General features: G+C 33.4%; 1 protein-coding gene and 1 long non-coding RNA gene across 4 annotated transcripts; one reads left to right on the top strand and one right to left on the bottom strand.

The window, feature by feature from the left end:
• Positions 1 to 1016: 1016 nt before the first annotated feature.
• On the bottom strand, positions 1017 to 21724 carry LOC148622611 (uncharacterized). Of its 3 annotated transcripts, XM_088572546.1 has the most exons (12): positions 21517 to 21721; positions 18205 to 18244; positions 15380 to 15550; positions 13233 to 13339; positions 12070 to 12214; positions 9910 to 10115; positions 8733 to 8780; positions 8259 to 8373; positions 7664 to 7867; positions 7249 to 7371; positions 4791 to 5674; positions 4394 to 4760 (listed from the first exon to the last, which is right to left on the bottom strand). In XM_088572546.1, the coding sequence occupies exons 1-12, from the start codon at positions 21601 to 21603 to the stop codon at positions 4524 to 4526; spliced, it is 2367 nt and encodes a 788-aa protein (XP_088428672.1). In that variant the 5' UTR covers positions 21604 to 21721; the 3' UTR covers positions 4394 to 4523. The 3 variants fall into 3 exon arrangements, with proteins under 3 accessions (XP_088428674.1, XP_088428671.1, XP_088428672.1); XM_088572548.1 differs by lacking the exons at positions 4394 to 4760; positions 4791 to 5674 and adding an exon at positions 1017 to 2936 and having other exon boundaries at positions 21517 to 21724; XM_088572545.1 differs by having other exon boundaries at positions 4087 to 5674; positions 21517 to 21719.
• On the top strand, positions 16630 to 17630 carry LOC148622612 (uncharacterized). The gene is made up of 3 exons (XR_015920672.1): positions 16630 to 16766; positions 17118 to 17179; positions 17560 to 17630. It is a non-coding gene; the product is annotated as an uncharacterized LOC148622612 (long non-coding RNA).
• Positions 21725 to 21913: the final 189 nt, after the last annotated feature.

The following is a 21913-nucleotide window of genomic DNA, read 5'->3' as shown; positions in this document are numbered from 1 at the left end:
AAATACGGTACTATAATGGAAAATTCAAAATGTGAATTAGTTTTGTATCTTGAATCTAAATGTTAAGTAAAGTGCACAGTAGGAGTAATGCATGGGGAAATTCCGAAATTACGAGCAGAGAAGTCAGTAATCTGAGATTGCACTTTAAAAATACTAACTGAGAAATCAAATATTAAGTAAAAACACATTTCTTTCTGATTTCATGCACTTACCACAGATCTTGCCGTTATTTTCCTAGAGATTGTCGCGTCAATAAGACGACTATTACTCACTTTTCGCTGGGATAAGATAGGCCTACATAATGCGATGTTGTATAGACCTTTGCGTATTGCACGTGGTTGGCTTTTCATATATATGGTTAATAATTGATGGATATTTTCAAATTTTGCTTAGGAGTCTATTTTTATAGTAGACGAGGCTAAAAACTTTAATGACATGTACACTTTAATAAAACTGCGCTGGTATGTATTTTTTCTTCGAGTTTTTAACGGAAACGTAGACAACATTTTTTTTAAATGTAATGTAGGGTAATCTTGGTTAAGTGCTATTCAAAGAAAAAAAGACATACTGACATGTACTTTGATAAAAATACCAGCCAGGTTGCTCATTTTATGTTCGGTATAATACCACTGGAAAACACTATCATGAAGATTGGTGGAGTTAAATACTACATCGGTCGACAAGCTCATGATGTCGACCATAAAACCTTTAAAGTGATGGCTACAGTCGTGCTAAAATAACAATCATCTTTGAAAAGAATTGAGAGATGACAGCTCCACAAAAAGGAACTGTTAGACTAAAATCTCAGATGAAGGAAAAATTAACTATAGGAAAAATAAAAGTTGTCACGTAAAGCTAATATATCGTCGGCAGATATAGAATCACCAGAGATCGTTTGGGAAGATATGCGATTCTTCAATGAAAGACATGTGCCGTCTGTTTTATTGGGAAACCTATTTTCAATTTATTTTCAAAGCTTTGAATATTGCGTAAGGGGTGGAAATCTCGCTTTATGGTTTTGGTTATTTATATTTACTAGAGGATTACCAGTATGTAATACAATTTCAATTGCAGCTGTATTTTTTATCGACGCGAGACTAAACAAGCATAAAATGAGAGAATCAGACATGATGTAATTTATCTAAAAGGAAAACAACACAGACTGACAAAACTGAATAAACGATAAACACATTATATTCTTTCATAAAATGAGATTTTGTCAACAACTTTGACGAAACGGTCACATTTGACAATTTAATTTGTTGGTATCTCAGTGGAGTATTCTTGTGACAAATGATTTTATTTAATCTCGTTCAATCACGGATTTCGTGCAAATCTTATTTGAAATAGTCAGTAATTATTAAAGTGTAAATCAACTGGGTATCGATTTTTCAATTGAATATACAATGCATGTCTGTTGAATGAATACACAAAAGCGTGCACAATTACCTTTACGGAAATATGAATTCGCAAGTGAAAATCATATATAATACAGCATGTAGCATTTTTCTGATAAAATTACATATTAGAATACTTATTACTAAATTTAGATATAATATATCAAACTATACGTGCCAGATAAGGATTTTTTGCATTCATATATTTTGATAGATATTACATTAGAAACAAAAATCTGCCTGTTTTGGGAAAATGTCAGAGCAGCATTGGCATGGAAACAAGAACCGAAGAGTAAGCAACTTATGCAGTTGAAAAAAATCTTGCCTCCATCCGAGTTAATCAAATACTCTATATGTATAAAGATGGCACGCAAACAAAACCGAGATATTCTTCTTTAGTTTGGAAGTAATAAAAGATACTAGAATCAGAAAAAGTGAAACAAATTAAATAATTACCCCGCTATATATTGCCCAGTTTGAATGGTTTATTTTCGCTCAGTATAAACAGGTTCTGATACATTAAGGTTTACCATAAATTCTTTTAAAAATATTTTTGACCGCATAACATGAAAAAATATACAATTTAAGCCATTTAAAACTTTCCTATGGCAAGTATTTGTGTTTTTGAAATGCCGCTAAATACATCATGCAATCATCATTACGCGCAAGATTTACTACCAACATATACATTTTGTATATCATAAAGTATGTTATACCACAACATAGAATATCGGTTATCTTCAAATTATGTTTGGCATTCTTAGTGCATGACCAAGTGTCACTGTTTAATTTGTGTTGTAATACTATTGCAATTACAAATTTTCAAAATATTGATGCTGCTAATCATGTTAAACTAATGGATTTTGCGAATTTATCGAGGGCAACTGTTGTGAAATCCTTCTTTGTTCTTTAAGTCGTTCTGTATTAGCCTCCAGCATTAAGAACCGTTAGAAGGACTGATTTGACATTACATAGAAAATATTCAGCTTGGTGTTGATACTGATGTTTTTGGACTCGTCTTCCAGATTGGCTGAAGTCTAGAGAAGACTGTAGGAGCGTTTTCTAGTCTTTCTGGTATGTCTTTCTTTACTCCGTTGTCATCACTAATGGTACATCCAAGGTAGGTGAATTCGTTTAGTTTCTACAATCTGGCTATTTATTATGATTGGTTCTGATGAATTCGTATTGATAGTCATTTCTTTAGTTTCGCTGCATTTATGTTTAATCTGGTCGTTTGTACACCTATTTTATATGTAGATTAGTGTTAAAACCTGAACACTTATGTTCAAAAAAGTCTTTATCTTATCCCGATACGTGCTAACCTTATCCAATGCTTTTGTGAACGAGGTTCAGATCCAAACCACCCTCGAGTGCGGGAGGTCGTATTAGACTTTAAAAATGGTAGTCACTGCTTCTCCGCCAAGCATGCGGTATTTAGAAGTTAGAGTGACGACTTTTTTGCTCGGAGTCAGAATAATGTGTCCGAGTGGGATTCCATGCGTAATTGCGGGTGTGTTCGATGTGTCAATCGCTCTCGTCCTGAAATGCATGAAATACATGTATCTGCCATAGAACGTAAAACCTTAATCAATCAATCAATCAGTCAAATTCAAATTAAAATATATTGTTATATAATCCCTTGACTCACATCACTAATTTAACCACGAAGAGTGGAGAAATAGTTCAAAGCAAGCATTAACTGAAGGAGATTCGATACCTTCTATGATATTTGCAGGACACTTAGACTGTAAAATTATATAAATTACATACAGGGTATAACTAAGAGAGTGACAATGATTTTTTTGGGGGTAACAAACTGTTCTCTTGTGCTATTTACTAAAGTTTTTAGTGGAATCCGAGTTGCTCATTTACTTTTTGTTACATTGTTTGCATTATTTTGGTTATGTTATGTTCTTTGTTGTGTGTGTCTGTTTTCCATGTCTGGTCTTTGTCCTTGAATTACATTCTTTTGGTTTCCGCTCGAATCTTGGTTCCTTTGATTACCCTTATACTGAACGTTCCATTTTCATGAGAGGGTTATAGAGTTAAAAAAATACTACACCCTGAGACATGTGATTCAGCAGAATTTTACCCTCATATTGAACCAATCAAAATACAGCAAATTGACGTTTAGTAAAATAAACGGTAAATTGCCTTCCGGTGTTTAAAAAGGTTAACCACTAGTAGCCTTTTGTTTGTTCATTTGTGTAACGTATAATCAGTTCCTTTAATTTTGTTTTAAGAAGGGACTCAGACCTTTATGAACTGATTTTAGGTGTGTTCAATTACCTAATGTTTACTCACAAGTCTTCGCTTATAACTCATGCATGTAAGTGCATGCAAAATGATCATGTGCTCATAGATAATTTTGCATAGTGCAGCATCGATTTTATAACATTTTCAAATACGTTTATAGCTCACAAACATTTTACGGAAATGATAGATTTACTCAATTGGGTCACTTTAGAATTGTCTTTCAATTAAAATATCTCTTGTTTAGCCGAATGATCTTTTAGTTGGACAAGTTGTATTTGCTTGTTTATCAAGCTGTCATCTTCACTATCTTAGCACTACTAGTACTGAACTGCACAATTAACTGTTTTCAGTAGAATGAAACCGATTAGCATTTTTTTTAAATGTATTTATTCAATAGAAAAGAGATCAAAGTCATGTAAAAACAATTACAATATATTTATATGTTAATTTAATTAAAAATGTATTTGCATGGTTTGAAAAAAAAATAAACACAGTATCAAATAAAATGTAATACTGAACGTTCTTGTCGGTAAACAAAGTAAAACTGAGACAGTCAGAATTAAAAATCTAGTAGAATTCTACATAGAAATGGATGTGTTTAAGTAAACGTGTCAAAAGCTTGTATTTAATATATCTGATATACACGCGTCGAAAAAATAAAATCTTTACTAAATAAAGTATTTTTTCTGGATTTCAGTTACAGAAAATAACCTTCGAAAAAAGATAAGTACAGTTTTGAATTTGGCATTATAAGCAACAGAACATTGGTAGCCTTACTATTAAAATAAGTAAGAAAACGTTAAAGCGTAGCAATAAAGTGGAGACAGCCGTGATTTGCTGATGTCACGATAACGTGATGTTATATATGAGTTACACGCTATAGCCACTAACAGCGTCGTCGGAATCCGAATCTTTTTGTTTCAAATAAGCTCGATTAATATTGTCGATCATTTGTAATTGGTACTGAGTTGAAATGTCCTCGTCAGAGTCATTGCCATCAGACAGAGGGGGAGTAAAAAATGAGTCATCTCGTCTGCTTTGACTGTCATACACATGTTTCAGGTCGGAGATATCTTGATTATTGTGATTTTGATTTACACCCTGAAGGTAAGACCCTATTTGATTTACACCCTGAAGGTAAGACCCTATTTGATTTGGTAAAGGCCGATGTTGTACTATTTGTGTATCGACAGGGGGTCTTTTGTGCCAGTCATCTCCACCCTCCGCTATAGTAATTGCAGGTGCAATTGACACACTCTCTGTAACCCTACTTGTGCGACCGGGCATCAAACTTTTAGAATCTTCATCCAACAGAAACCTACCCTGAATATTTACTGGCGAATCTGATGGTGGCTTTACAATTTCATTTATAATATATTTTTGTTGGTCTCGCCATTCTTTATCGTCAATTGAACTAAATTCAGTACGGCTTGTGTACCCTGAATCCATCCGAGATTGTAAGGATTTATAGTCCTTTGCTGCGTAGTTTATATCAGCAATAAGGTTGCGACCAGCACTTGTTTTTGAAACATCGTAGACGCTAGGGAGACCCTTTTCCTTTAAGTTATCTTTATGGTGGTTGAGTTCATGAATACAAGCAAGTAATGGGGTCAGATCATCCATTAGCATAAACTGATAATTAGTTAACTCGTCTGGCATTAAAACTTCTCGGGCGTATTCGAAGCGAATAAATGCATAGTTCACCTTCGTATCAAATCTATTCAGAAGTTTTGATAGATATGGAATGAATAAATCTGTGTGAAACGGTAAGGTGTTTCGCTTCCAGGAAATATATTGATTAAGTGCAGATTCGGAGGCTACGAATATATGAAAATCGGCTTGATCTATAGTTTGAGCAATCCACCGAAATTTGTCTTTTCCTAATGCCCAATGAAAGTATTCTATGTCACACTGACAATGCGTTTGTAGGAAAGATGCAAAGGAAGTTACAACTTTCCTGTGTTTATCGTTTTCTTCAGTAGAAACAATAGCTACTTTTTTCTTCGGAGATTTCCTGGTTTCTATAACAAAGAAGCAATAAATGAATATTCTGGTAGTTTCATTTTGTTCGTGTCTTATATTATACATGTATAGTTGTATCTTATAAAAAATATCTAGTATTGCACTTTGAAATCATTTTAATACTTTTATGAAGTGTCCTTATAGAAGATTTATACTTTCAAACTACTTTAAAAGTCTACACACAAAACAAAACAAGTACTTAGATTACTAAATTGCTTAAAACAAGGAAGTTCTATGAATGGTCCACTATTCTAAGGACTTAATGTGAAAATAGTAAATTTCGACCTGGCAATACAATCATTCTTCCGGCTCCTTTTAGCATCAAATAAGTTGGTTTTTGCAAGTATTAGACGTCATCTCTTTAAACGCAATAAAAATATATGTCCTAACAGGTCTGCACGTAGCAAAATATTATTGAACTTAGTTAAATACAAAAGAGATTGGTTCATGTATTTATCATAGTAAGGTTTAAGAATCTGATCTTATATTCACAATTATTGTATCCCCGTGAAAAAAGTACGGGGTATATAATAATCAGTCTCTCTGTCTGTCCTTCTGTCTGTGCAGATTCGTGTCTGGGCCATAACTTCTTTGTTCTTCGACATAGGCAAACCGTATTTGGCACATGGATGTATCACCATGAGAGACTGTGTCGCGTACATTCACTACATCTATATGACCTTGATCTTTGACCTCAAGATCAAAATCATAAGTTCTTTAACATGGATTCGTGTCCTGGCCATAATTACTTTGTTTTGTTTTACATACGCATATCATATTTAACACATGGGTGTGTTTTAGACGATGTGTCGCATACATTCACGACCTCAATATGACCTTGACTATTGACCTTAAGGTCAAAATCATAGGTTTTTTTTACATGGGTTTGTATCCTGGCCATAATTGCTTTCTTCTTTGACATCTGGCGCATGGATGTTTCATATACATTCATGACCTTTATATGACATTGATCTTTTAATTCAAGGTCCAAATTACAAGCTTTAATACCATGGATTAGCGTTCGGATCATAACTTCTCTATTCTTTGACATAGGCATGTCGTATTTGGTGTGTTGGTGTATTACCATGAGACCATATGTTGAATTTGTTCATGACCCTGACCTCAAGGTCAAAATTATTTTGGTAAATGAATTTATACATTAGGCACACCATATATGGCACATGAGTGGATCACTATGAGGCGATGTGTTGCGTATATTCATGACATTTTATTAACCTTGATCCCTAACATCAAGAAAAGGAATTCATGTTTTTTTAACGCGGATTTATGTCTTGGACATATCTTTTTGTCTTTAGATGTAGGCCTCTCATTTTCGGAGTATGTGTGAATCAACTTGACCTTTGAACTCAAGTTAAAAAAATCGATTTTTTATCATTCATCATTTATCAACTGATTCTCTCGTTTTAATACTATGGTTTGCAACATAACATTCAAATGTTTAAGCTTCAGTGACTCAAATCAGCATAAAAATATTTGGGTTGCCGTGGAATCTATTGTGAGTTTTACTCAAAGTATTTCTGGTTACGTTTGGGCATCGTTTAACTTCACTTACCAGGCAAAGTTGGTTTAACACTGTCTTTATGGAAAATACCACCTTCATTAGCTGTAAAAGCTAAGTTAGTTTTGAAATTATTTTGGGGTTCTTTGGGTCTTTTATCAAACATTCCATGAATCCCTGTCAAATGGAACAGAGTAACATAGTTAAACGAGTGTGGGGTAATTAACTTAGTAAATATAGCAGTCTCATGCTTGATAAATAATACTAAAAAACGAACTGGAAGTATGGATAAAACGGTATCATTTCAATGTTTACTTCAGTGTAACTTGATAAAAAAAAACGAATTGTAAGTTAGAGTACTCCGCTATGATTACGCAAAAAAACACAAAAACAAAAACGAAAACGAAAAATAAGCTGTTTCGGTTTAACAAAACAATAATGCATGAACTTAATTTAAAAGAATACTTACGTTCTTTGTTAAACTTGTAGCAACCGATTACCACAAAACAGATCAAGAAGAAACTTAAGACACCGAGAACACTTGGTAAAACATGTTCTGATGACGTGTCCTTTTTATAAGGCTGTTTAATTGTATCATTATAGGTTCCCGACGTCGGAGAATCAGGTCGTGGTACAAAGAGAGTTACAGTGGCCGTCGATGTACTGGTGCCATCTATTGATTACATTTAAAAAAGTTTATTGTAGTTTAAACTATCATCAAGACAAAGTTGTCATTTGATAAAACCGAAAAACCAGTAAAAGGAAACAACACAATAATCATACTTGATAAAAAATAAAAAGAAAAAAGAAACGCAGATCAACTTATAGAAGACACATGTTCATTGATTTTAAAAAGCGCTACATAACTTGTATATTTCAACCTCTATAGTTCACTCTTTCAGGTGAAGGATAATCCATAAATTATTGACAAGTTTTTTTTGTTTTTTTGTAAACTAGCAAACGCAGTGTACAATGAACACTAAAGCCTACAAGACTAAGTGCACATAACCGTATTGTGGTTGCACATGTATACCAATTTCAATCTGCTGTACTAATTAACTTACCATCTGGCATGACTACGATACCAGTTACTGTTTTCAAACACGAGCTACAAGCTCCATTTTTGTTTTTACATTTACACAAATCTGGAAGACCAGCTTTATCATCAAACGACTGTACCTGAAAGTAGAGCTATTACCATTATCGAATGAATTAATATGACAGTTTAAAGATACATGAATAGTAAAGGAAATCTTCATGTGTATAGTGAAAGAACTTACATGCACATGTATTAATTTCGTAAATGAAGCTTTTGGGTATAGTTCATGGTTCAAAAAATGAAAAAATGAAAACAAGAATAATTTAAAGACTGATTTTTTTTTAAATCCGAAAAGCGATATTATTGAAGCACGCCACAGGTTGCATATGACAGATAATTCGTAAATCGGGAATCCGTGCTCAAACCTGTTAGTAGTTTTAGTATTGTTTTTATTTTCCTCTGTTGAATAGTTTGGAAGATGTTTATACAGTATACTTACCCCAACACGGTACCTTCCAGGGTTCAAATTAAGAAACTTGTATTCTGTCTGCAATGTACATATTGTTTGTCAGAAAGAAGAGTAAAGAATTCAAACATGTGTTTACGACAATGTTAAGTTCCACAACATATGACTTATCATAAGCTTAAGGCTAAGAATGGATTCGATACCTAGTGTGAAAAAAAAACAGTTCGCCTTTGTTATAAAAGGGTTGAGAACTCGAACTTTCAGACAAATTTCATTTAAAGATTCAATTTGAAAACTGTTAAGCGTTCATGTCAAATGAATGATGTAGCTGTCAACCACAGGGACTTCACTTCAAAAGCAACTAAGCCTTCCCTTGCACGATGCGTGAATGATGTAGCTGTCAACCACAGGGATTTCACTTCAATAGCAACGAAGCCGTCCCTTGCACGATGCGTGAATACGACGAAATCGTCAGTTACGTTGCTTTCGGCGGAATTTACGAAAACTTTCTACTTCTTACAAGAACTGTTAGATTACCGCTGTGAGGAGATCCGAGACAGTTATTGTGAACTAGTCAGTGATCATTTATGTGCCGTTAAAGATAAAATAAGGCATGTAGTGATGGGTTTGACTCTATTTTTTGGTATTTAAAGAGAAGTAGGTAGTGAAATTCAAGATGGCGACCTGTTTCCCTTCTGGGTTTTTAGTGTATGGCCATGGATAGTAAAATATAAAAAATAGTTAAAACAGCATTTTAGTACAATTTTTGCCCATTTAATGGATCTAAGCCATGACCTCAAGTCCCTATGCTGTCAACCTCCTAAGATTACAATCCAACACGAACGGTATTGAGGACTATGTTTACCTGTTTGATGCCCTCATGTCATGATAGTATACTATTTTTACAAAGACTTGATTTGCTGGTTTGTTTGTTTGGTTGTTGGTTGCTTGGTTAGTTTCAAGACCGTCCATTTAGTGTGCCAACGGTAGTTGCAAATTCAAAGGGTAAACAGCTACACAATTGATTTTAAGAGGCCACTCACAAATTAAACTTATCACATGCCAGTCGGAGTTAGATATCACACCATTATTGATGACTTTCTACACTAGCTTATGAAAATGGTACTTCTAATAGTCCATTCAGACTTGAAGGACATCTAGGGAATCTTTGCTCATTTATAGAATGTAGTCGGCTATCCCTTGGACTCACCTTATTTATAGTCAATGACTCCAAGAGCTCCCGTTTCTCTTCTGAAGTTTGTTCGTTGTCTATAACTCTGGATATAGTAACAATATATGAAGTAATATTCATAGAGTCAGGTGCTTTAACGAACCAGAACTTGATAAACTTCATTTCCTCATTGGGATAATATGATATGGTCGTCCTCCATCTTGATGTTGATGAACTTCCTTCCACTGAAAGTACAATAAGATAGGTGTCACTTCTCATTTTCTGCTCACCTGACCCAGAGCTACAAAGTATTGCCATTACTTGGTGTCCGCCGTCGTCGTTTACAATTTGTCAAAACTGTTCTCTTCTGAAACTATCAGACCAATTAAAACAAAACTTAGCAAGAATGTTTCTTAGTTTTATTTGCCTAGACCTGTTGTGGGGATTCTGATTCTTAATACTTCGAAAAACAAGCCCACCTTTACTGAAATAGAACACAAGATTAAAACAGCAGTTTTTCGCATAAATCACAAAACCGTTGGGTTTAGCCAAAAATCTGACTCGATAAGAAATTCTGCTTGGAACTGATGGTGGGATTTTTTTGCTCTTTCGAAAAAAAGAAGACTGCCATTACTAAAAATAAAAACATGGGGGCCAGACAGCAGTTTTTCGCATTTATCACGAAAGCCGAATTCTGACTGTGGTAAATGTGTTACGCATGGCGGAATCTATCTGTGGTCAAAACTTGGCGTGTAAATCTTTCCCCATGATAGAGTTATTGACCTTCCCCATTATGGAGTTATTGACCTTTTACGTTTTTTGTTGTTACTATTTTTGATAATACTTTAAAAATCTCCTTGTGAAACTACTGGACAGACTTCTGTGAAAGTTGATTCCTCAGGTATGATCGTTAGGACTTTTAATCCAAGGAAAACCATTGCAGCTTTTACAATAAATATATTGCGGCTCATTAAGCCATGTGAGCGATCCAGGATCTTTAGAGCCTCTAGTTAATTGTTGTGTAAATAAATGCCGCCAGAATTCTAAGAAAAAAAGGCTGTAAATATAAACTCAAACATATTTTGAATGCTTAAGATATCGGGAGTTGAAAGCTAACCTTATTTTACCCTGTTTTATCGTACTTCAATTACAACGAGTACTACAAGTAATTCTTGATGACTTTAGCCATAGAAAATGTTTCCTGAATAGATGGCATTTTCAGAACAACGGGATGATAAGTCATTAGTCACATCCTCCCGCATTAAACTACTCGTGATCCTTACAAGTACTATAAGTGTGTTGTTTACATCAAGCACTTTACTACCACGGGTATTATTTCAAGCGTTTATAATCATTATTCTATGCTTCATACGTTTAATGTGAATTCACTAAATGAATGTATTCAATTTCTGATTAGTTTATACGCTACAACCTAATCAGAAATTAAAAATTTTAAAAATATGATATATCCATCACTTTTATTAACACTGAGTAAACAGGAACTTTAATTTTCCCGCCGTGTAGTCATTCTAGTAAACAAATTGGCCGCCATTTTAAAATCAGCGGCAAGACGCTGTCATTTCATCACTGGGAAATGTTCAGTTATTTTCCGAAGTTGAAACCCGGCGGACATAGATAAAGTTAGTTAATAATTTATTGTCACAAAAACGTTTCAACGTTACAATATGACTGAAAACGTTGTTTCGGATGTTGACAAACAAAAAGTAGTTCCGTAAAAGGTGGGCGTGGCCTAAATAGCAAGTTAGTTTATACAATTGAAACAATGTTGATTTTTGTCAACAAACCAATCAAATAACAGGATTCTCATCAAATTAAAATATAATGTTTTTTCTTTTAATCATGGCGACCAAAGATATAAACAAAATTATTCTGTCCAATCGCGAAAGATGGGACAAGTTGATAAATGATATTTATGAAAACAAAAAAGAAACTAAAGATTCTATTACATCATCTTAATTTGGATTTTTAGTCGGAGGAACCATATGCATCGTAAGTACGGTAAAGCATCCTCCCATGTAATGGTTTTGAGTCCATCTTCAAGGGAGCGAAGGTGGACTCAAAACCCTGACTTGGGAGGATGGCCGTAATGATAAAGAAAAAAATATGTGTCCGTATCTACAATCTTAATACATTGTACATGTACATTAATGAGTATTGGTTTTATTATTAAGCACTCACCCCATTGTTCAGTTGTTGTTCCATATCGTATTTGTAATTCTTGGTCATCCTTGGACAATGGTGTAGGAAGACCGAATGAGGTAAAGTTATAATTCTGCTGCATTTGTGGTAGGGGGTATATTTTGAACGTAACGGAAATATTACTCTAAATAAAAAAAAAGATTTATTTTAAATGTTCACGCTCGACATGAGATTGAAGTAAAGAGAAGCACTATAGGAAAAATACTGTAATAGTGTGAAGTATTAACAGCGTTTTATTGGGTTGCATTTTTATATTCGACTTGAAAAAAAAATTCTTTTCGCAGACAACTTTGGTCCTAGTCTATTAAAAATTATATTAGATATGTACCTTAAAAGGACGAGTTTTGAAGACAACATTTTTTCCAACTGCTTAGCTTTTGATAATATAATACAGATATATATATATACAAACGTCTCAGAATGTGACGACTCTATTCACTACACTGCTCCATCGGATCAAAATGATACAGGGAAGATAGGTAAACGTATAGAAAGGTCTGAAAAATTCCCAACGAGGTTGGAACTGTCAAATTTGCGATGCAAATTTTTGGTCGTTCCCTCCGCGGGACTCGAACTCGTACCGCTGTGACATCTATTTGTATATGAATAGTCGTCACATTCTGAGACGTTTGTATAATATTGATTTGTTGTGACATGCATCATTAATTTGACCCTCTATCCTACATAATAACATCTAAATGAACTGTCCCGTACTACCATACATCGTGTACTAAGTTACAGCCATAGATTTATCCTACAAAGAGGAATGACCCGGCCAGAGAAAGGTATATTTCATTTGGCCGAGTGGTCTAGGTCGCTGGACTTTGTGCAGGCGGTGTTACCATAGATGTCACAGCGGTACGAGCTCGAGTCCCGCGGAGGGAACGACCAAAAATTTGCATCGCAAATTTGACAGTTCTAACATCGTTGGGAATTTTTCAGACCGTATATATATTTACATGTAGAGAAATGTTTTGTTCCGTTTGTTTGGTTGTTTTTCTTTTAGTATTTTTTTGGCACCATCGAGAACAACTACCTACGTAAGGTACATTACAATGACTATCTTACCATGAACACGAGGAGTGTCAATACTCAATCTATACAAAGCAAAAAATCAATAGTATAATTAGTCATCAATGTACCGTTTTCAATGTTCCGTTGTCAAATATAACTACCACACATCTTTTTTCGGTGTTGTATGGAATATCATGAAAATTAAGCTGAAATCCCTTTACAAACCGGAAATCGGCTACAAAAAAAAATAAAACTAATTACATAATTGTACACTTCACTGGGTAAATAACAATGTGTGCATTAGTATTTACACTATGCAAGATACAAAATAGACTAGAGTAAATTATTCTAGTCTTTTCCTGAATACAATTTATAAATATTCACAAATATAGAATAAGAGTACATTGATCGAAAAAATGTAACTAAAAAGTCAGTTGGAGAAAAAACAATTTGAGGAAGGTGGTAATGACGATCTTTATCACAGCAAAAACACAAAGAATATCAGCTTCATTTACAATCATACAAATAGAAACTTTTCTGACTTTTTTGTACACTAAAAAAACCTGCTGAAAAATACAAATGTTTTCTTCATATGATAATTCTGGACTTTTATATAGTAAAATGTTTGCGTTTAGTGGGTAAGTATCACAGAGCCAGTTTAAATTAGTAAAAAAAGTTTAATTTTGAATTACATATAAAGGACAATGAAAGAGGTAGTGGTCAACATCTTCGATATTTCGTACCACATCTACATAGCGGATCTGTGATGATATTTATTCTGTGCAAGTCATAAGTTTAAACAGATAAAGAACACCGTATTACATGTAGTTGGTTATCAGTATATTCAGCTTTTAAGGCCTGTAGGAAAGATATTCATGTACAATGGATTTATTCTTATTCCTAGTAAAAGCTGACATAAATTTGGATATTGAATCTATGTTTCTTATTGAAATGTCAGATTGTTCTGTTCCTTAATATCAGCTGGAATGATAGATTCCATTGTAACAGACAATCTACAGTACGGCAATAAAATGTCCTCTCCGTTTCGCAATGAATAGTTGGAAATAGATTGTTCCTCGGGTGAAACAGAATTACACAGATATTCAGGGGAATGCTTGTTTCATATTATAGAGCATTTGTTATTTTCTACGATTTCGACGTTCTTCTAGTGGCTCGTAATTTACGTTTTAAATTTTTGCAGACACGGGTAACTCAGTTACAATTCTAGCCGCCTCCGTTTGAATTTGTCTTAGTTTTCCAATGAGTGAAACATTAAAGTAGTCCCATATTTCTGGGACATATTTTAATGATCGTCGGATATAAGATAAATATAGTTTTTCCAAATGTTACGATTTAGTTAGAATTTCAATTTTCGTAACATATTCAGATGCTTTTTTACACTAGCTGTTATACATGTATTTTCAATAAGCATGGATTACTTTGCGTCGGTAGTAAATGTAATACATAGGTGTTTATGATTTTCACCGGAATTTAATTCGACTACATGTACATTTCACTACATTTAGAAAAAAATTTAAAAATAGGTATCTCGTTATTAGAAAAAATTATCTCAGGTCTTTTTCGCATTTAAAGTCATGCGTCAAGTTTTGCCCATGGCAACGAATGACTTTCGTCGTCCAATTTTGAAGAAAAAAAATATTTATTCAGATTTAAGCGTGCATTTATCTCATCTGAATATGTCATTTCCTTTAAATTGAGACCATTTATTAAATTTTGAAATGGGGTATGTTATACACTGTAAATAGCTCTACCTGATTTCATGAACATTTTCATTATCTTCCAATAGGTTTTGGGGTTTCCTGCATTTTCCGGACTAAAATTGTCAAGATTACCCTCGAATTGCTCTTTTGATATTTTCTTCATATTATTAACTTTATTTCTAAGTCGCTTGTACTCTTTCTCCAACTTCAACGTAATTGCTTTCCTTCGTAAACGGTCGCGTACACGTATTTCTCTTCTTTTAAAGATACTGTTAATCCCGGGGGTTGTTGTTATTTCTTCGAACTGTCAAACTTTTGTAGGAATACACTCCCTCTCAACAAGAGGGAAAAAACATCAGTTGACAGAGGAGTCTTAGAGGCGTGCATTCCAATTTAAAGCCTTCATTTTTCCTTACGAGGCAAGGGGGTTATCGTTGTAGTTACACAATTATACTTTATTTACTGGATGACATAATAATCAAAATTGAAGATGATACTAGTAAGAAAGTCAACATTTTATATTCAAGTGAAGTGAAATAAAATAGTTCCAGTACCTGTTCTTGGAGGTTTGATGGAAACAAGAAACCCGGGATAGTATCCTTTTTTATCATTATTCGGGAAAACTTCTTGTATAGGAGTTAACACTAGGTCTGTAGGTCGCCCTGGAAACAGCTTTTGTTCGTACAGACCACCATGAGAAGCTTTTAACACAGTTAGATTACAATCTAAAAACGGGAAGAAATAGATTAATTGACGTGAATGTGCTACAAATGTTGTGCATAGTTATTACGTCGGATGAATATATACCATCGACTGTGATGAAGCTCTAAAATATGTCGGTGTTTGTCAAACGTCTAAATGACTGCACTATTATATACACTTTCACCGTTTGTATCAAATGTGGAATCTTTGCCCATAATTTAGAGGTCGCTTGATCCTAAAGTACTGGAATAACATCAATTGAATTACAATGTGTTTACAAAATAAAACGTCTTATATATCTCATTCTGTAAGATTTTTTTTTTTTTTTGCTTAAACGAGTCGATCACAGAAACTAACGATATTGTTAAAACTGGTGAACAAATTGAGTTTAGAATCTGATATTGGGCGAAGCCTTCATAACGGTAATCGTATAAAACCTTAGTGTCTGATTTCATTCCGACAGGAAGTTACATCCCGTGGAACTACTAGTATTTGGGATTTAGGGATAATGATTTACAAGCAGAAAAAGGCCGAATATTTCAGAATGAGACAACTTAAATACAGATTAATTTAGTTTCATGTCTTTTTCATTAAAAAAGCATTTATTCGGCCCTTGTTTTTTTACAAAAATTTAGATACATTTTTTTCATTTCCGATGTCCCATAGCAGTAGGCGTTTCTGACTCTAAATATCCAGAAAGTTCTTAGTACGTACACTAAAAAACTTAAAACTTCGTCCTTTACATTGCCTCATATTATGACTGAGTAAATACAAAAATTATGTAAATGATATAAAGCATTATAACATAAATTTCTCTATGTATGTTAAGCTCATCCAAACTTTAAAAATTCATTCATTCCGTCTGTTGTATAATTTGGGAAGAACGTTAATAATGTGGTAAGGTGGTATTTTTGGTATGTATGTATATTTATAGGTTTATTTGTGCATTTTTATTGTGTTAATTATTTTATATTTCAGTACAGATTATATTTGTATTGTAGTGTCTTATTCAAGGTATATTTGTACTGGGAGTAGAGTCAGGTAGTTCAGGTATTTCAGGTTCGCTCAGGTGTGAAATTGGTGAGATGTTTTAGGTATTGAATTTTACTGGTTTGAGTTCAAATTGAAATTGTTCGGCGGGAATCTTGTCAGAGGGAATTCAATAGTCGAGCTGATCAGATGTGCTAATGTTACAGGGAGATTGTAGAATTTTGCATACTCATTCGCATTTATTCCCAGGTTAGTTTTTCATTCTCTTTACTAATTATTCTAATTGTCTAGCTCTAAAATTCACGATTTATCGTAAGTATAGGAATGAGTGGCTTTGAGCAGATGTGCGATTGTAGTGAGTAACTGACGAGCGCTAGTTGGTATAAAGATTTTTAACGCAATTTATTTTAAAGAAAACCAATTGCGGTTTAAAAGTAATAGAATATCTAAATACTGATTCACTAAAATATGTGCGAATGTACATTTTTCATTGGTAAAGTGCTAAATATCGTAACTGTATTCATTTATAAATATGATGCGTTGTTTTGCCGCAGCACTATTTCTGATAAAGGTATTTATGATTCGTATGTTGTACTGTAGGTATGACTGTTTGATACCTGTTTATTCCAGACGTACAAAAAGCCTTTGTACAAACTTACAAGGTATACTTTAATTGTTATTTATTGTTAAAAGTTATTTTAACAGAATAGTTGTGTTTAATATTTTCTATATTTTGAACTGCGTAGTTATATAAGCAATTCGTATAATATGAATTCTGGAACAGTGCATAATTGATTTAGTAGTTTATCTGTATTTTTGAGAATCAGTGTAAAGTTAGCAAAACGTACTATATTCATTTTGCAATATAGATACATGTACTACTTACAAGACGCAAATAGCTATTTTCTTTTTAAATGCAATGCCCGGTTGTTCTAAGCGAACTCTGCTATGCGCTTTAAGGTGTGAGTACTTTTATGTGTTATTAATTTATTATGGTGTACACTTTCCATATATGTAGCTTATTGTCATTATTATATTACAGGGTGTTTTTCTTTCCTGTATGTCCGAAATTGACGGAAAGTGCTCGAACCAATAAATGTAGTTATACATGTAGTGAGCAGTTGATTTTTGTTTGGCCTAGTGCCCCAACCCTACTACAATAGTATATGCAGTTTTTATGAATAACGGGGTTACCTTTTGCCGTCGATGAGCGAAATGGTACTTGTGATTAAAGGGGGATAACTTGCTGCTCTAGGTGTTCTTTGCAAATACCTAATTTTACATATACGTATATAATTATGTCCTTTATTTCAACATTTTAAGTTGGAGTTCAGAAGCATTACGAAAAGAAACTGCTTATCGACTCATTTACTAGTGTAATCCATACATATTATAATGAACGCGTGCTCCTCTACTTAGATGTATACACACCATGGTTGTACAGTGTAATATTGAATACAGATAGTGACTGGAACTTCCTGTGCTTATATAAAGACATCTATAGGCCTTTTAATTTCAGCAATAGTTGTTATGGTTAAAATTAAGAAAGGATCAGTTCAGTAAACAAAATACTTGGTTACAATCGCATATGCTGAATGCGGACAGTTTCATGCTTTTAGCGATTTGTAGGTAATGCCAGGATGGAACTTGTTTACAAATGTTTGGTTGTTGTAGACAATTTACTTACAATTGTTCTTGTAAAAGTAAGCTGTACAATTCACTTCATTCTGTGAAATAGAAAAAAAACACGGTTATAGGTACTTTTGTTTTATCATTATTTATAGTATAATACATTTATGTTTCGTATGGAGTGACATATGAAACTGGAATTATGTGCCAGAATGAAACCATGCTGAGCGCTGAAATATTTCGGTGTATGTAATAAGGAGGCATTCCATAGCAATAATAACTAATCGGTCTTACTAGACCATGCATATTTTACAACTATAATTATTTCATTTTTTAATTTTTTTTCGAATTTTTCAAATTTCAAATTTTCCAAATATCGGTATGCTATCTACGTGTTTTGAGAAGTAATATCTCGATCATTAGCAGCATATAATATCAATCTAAAACCAAATTGATAATTTTTTTTTTCATCAACCCATCTTTCATCATAAATTCATCACTATTTCAGATATGATTAATCGATAGAAATTATAATATTTTTTAGTAAATTTACAAATTTGGCAAAATATACTCAAACGGACCAGCTGATTGACGCGACCATAAGCATACATTTGTGTATGGTTCAACTATTAGGCACGCACGTGTACATGTCAACGGATAAGCCTTTGTGCAGACCATGCATGCAAGGTTCAAATACTCAAATGGTCAGGAAGGTATATATTAAATGGTCAGGAAGATATAAAATATTCTCGTTTAGTGTCTTTCTATAATAAACAAAGTTGATATATGTGGACGGACTCAAGTTTGTTTATCCCTTGTATTTTTATGTAACCCAAGAAGCTTAAAATGTGTGGTTAACACAAGAGCAAATGCACTGGTATGGAAACAACAAAACACGATAATTATCCATTTCGATATTACACACTTTAAAACTTTAGATACTAACATTTACCAGTTTAGTTATAATATAATTACTTGTCCATTTCTTAGTGGTATACACCAGTTAGATATTTACAGCTATGGTGTGTGTGTTTTTTTTACGCATGTGACAGAGAACTATGAAATGAGCAATACTATTAACATCAAATAAATCACAAATCAGTTTTCCGCCCTATCATAAAAATATAGAGATAAAATTTATCTGCTTATTTCATGTTTAACCTTTGAAATGCAACACCTTGGGACGATTAAGTGTGGGTTCGAGAATCGTTGACATTTGTGCTAAAAATTAACAATTAGAGGTACTAGTAACCTAAAAATAATTGTTACCTTCACCGTTTTCTGTAGCCTACTTAGAATATAATTGTCACCACGGGCAGGTGGTAATATATAGAATTTGGTGCACAATATTATAATCTTATGTAATACAACCTTCTTTCGAAGGAGCGGGTCCAACAGTTCAGGTTAGGGGTGCAAATACATTTAAAGCCGAGCGAAGCGAGACAATAAGTTCCTGGAAGTGAATTTGTGGAGGTGCCAAGGTTTCATGCCAAAATAAAATTATAGGTTTCCCGAAGTCAGGGGAGGCATACGCCGGGTCAATCTCTATCAATGCGAGCATGATTCGTGTTTATGTTGATAAATACATTTATTATGATTTGAGACGCTATTGTTAAATGAAAACGTCATTCTCTTCCTAAAAATGTATTTCATTCTAAATATTTTGTCAGAAGGTTTAAAGCATTAAATAGACTTCTTGTATTTTAAGAGATTGGAGTTTGTAACGGTATATACTAGTTTGTATACTAGTTTGTGTTACACATTTGCATTCAAATATAAGAAAATACAATTATAAAATATCAAAGGCTTGGAGTTAAAGATGAACTAAAACTATGAACTTTGAATTCATATTAACATTGAAGAGAAGTAATAATAAAATAGACAGTTACATTTGTACAAGAACAGTCAGGACCATTGTGGTAGTTTCCAAATTTTCAGATTTTATCCTGATATTGCCATTTGTTATACGGACTTTCCTTTTTGTGCTTGAATATTCCAAAACTACACAGATTTTATAAAATTCGTTATAACCCCATTTAATTAGACCCTCTGTTTAAATAATCACCACAATTACAGAAGTCTGTTTCTTTTTCTTAAAATGTGCTCGACTTAATTCGATTTTTCATTGCCAATAGTTACATTTCACTAATAAAAAGCTTAATTTAAATTTACTATAAACATGTATATATATGAGGAAGGTGACATATTTTGTGTCAGCCTTGTGATATATGCGGTTTTTATTGTCCCAGGTCATTCTCCTTATTGGCTAGGTCTGAAATATGTTTGGGTTGAAATGTTCTGCATTCGTACGGAACTATTGGTTGTCATGGTCCGAAATGTTTTTGAGTTGAATTGTCCGGTATTGATAAGATTTCGTAAACATTTTGACCATCCCTTTATCTTGGAAAAAGCTAAGATTCGATTTGTATTGAATCATCGAAGCTAGCGGATGTTTTCTGAGACAGGAATGCTTCTTTAATTGCATTTAAAAAGTATACGATGATGAAGCTGCTATGATGCTGTTTTAAGCTCCCGATTTTTTCAGCCATGCACAAACCTGATATTGATTGTTAGTATATAGAACCCAGTTGATACTACAGCCATTAAATGGCTTTCATTGTTCGGAGAAAATAAAGGATTAATTGCAACGATACCTCTCAAAATTTATGTGATTGCATAGTGGGTTGTTTCGTTTAATATTTGTAAAAAAATAATGATTTAACTACCAAAAATATAACTTTTGAATATTTAAAACGGAATAAAATATTAACATGACTGTTACCGTTCATTAGACAGCTGCGTATTTTTAACTTTGACAGTAAAAAAAATACACCAGCATGCATTTAAATATTTCATAGTCATATTAAAAACGCATGAATGTTTAATATCACATTAAAATCAAGACTAGAGTCACATGATTTCGGTTCAATACACACTATGGAACGCAGAAGCTATTGAATACCCATTTTTTTCTAAGAATTACTGTTTTGTCCCTTTGTTCACCTTCTTCATACTCCTACTACTTTACATCCTTTTCTAATACAATTTTCATGTATTCTACCAATACAAAGTTACATGTATTTGGTTTTTTTTTTTATTTCATTGATTTTCTTTTCAGTGTAAGGAGTTTTCCCAATCTCATCCCCTTCATGTGTAGATTTGTCCATTGGGTTAAATTATTGTATCGCAATAGACAACCAAATCAAATCTTCAGATCTAGCATAAACAAAATGGTACGTAAGGATAACAAAATAATATCGGTTAATATATAGAACTATAGCGGTACAAGGTGTGTGTGTGTGTGTGTGTGTGTGGCGATTTTAACAGTGACAATTGTAGCCGGAAATATTAACATTAATCATTTTCTTACCTCTGTAGTTTTACAATCCAAACCTGTACATGTACTTCCACACAATAGACCCAAAACGAAGAAAATACTAACGACAAATAAACACATTTCTATAGTAAAGACTAATGCGTATTGACCCTATAAACATTTCCCCTTAATCTAACCGCTTTCTTCCTGGTAAGAAAGGTTATAAATAACAAAGTTTAATTTGAATGGGCTTCTTATCAAAATTCTTGTATTGACACAATTTGGGAGTGGGTAATGTGATTTTTAAAAAACTTCCGCGTGTAGTGTATGATTAGTGTACACAGTATTGACATTGTGCTTTTGTTCAGAGTTCAAAACATATATTAAGTGAACACCCAATTCAGTATGTTAGTATGTTAGATCGATGTTTAGAGTGTACAAATGTACATAG

The sequence above is a fragment of the Perna viridis genome, chromosome 3 (genome assembly GCF_037379345.1).
Source record: "Perna viridis isolate PV_CMFRI_1.1 ecotype Kerala chromosome 3, ASM3737934v1, whole genome shotgun sequence".
Lineage (NCBI taxonomy): Eukaryota > Metazoa > Mollusca > Bivalvia > Mytilida > Mytilidae > Perna > Perna viridis.
This window is presented reverse-complemented; position numbering and strand designations above follow the sequence as displayed.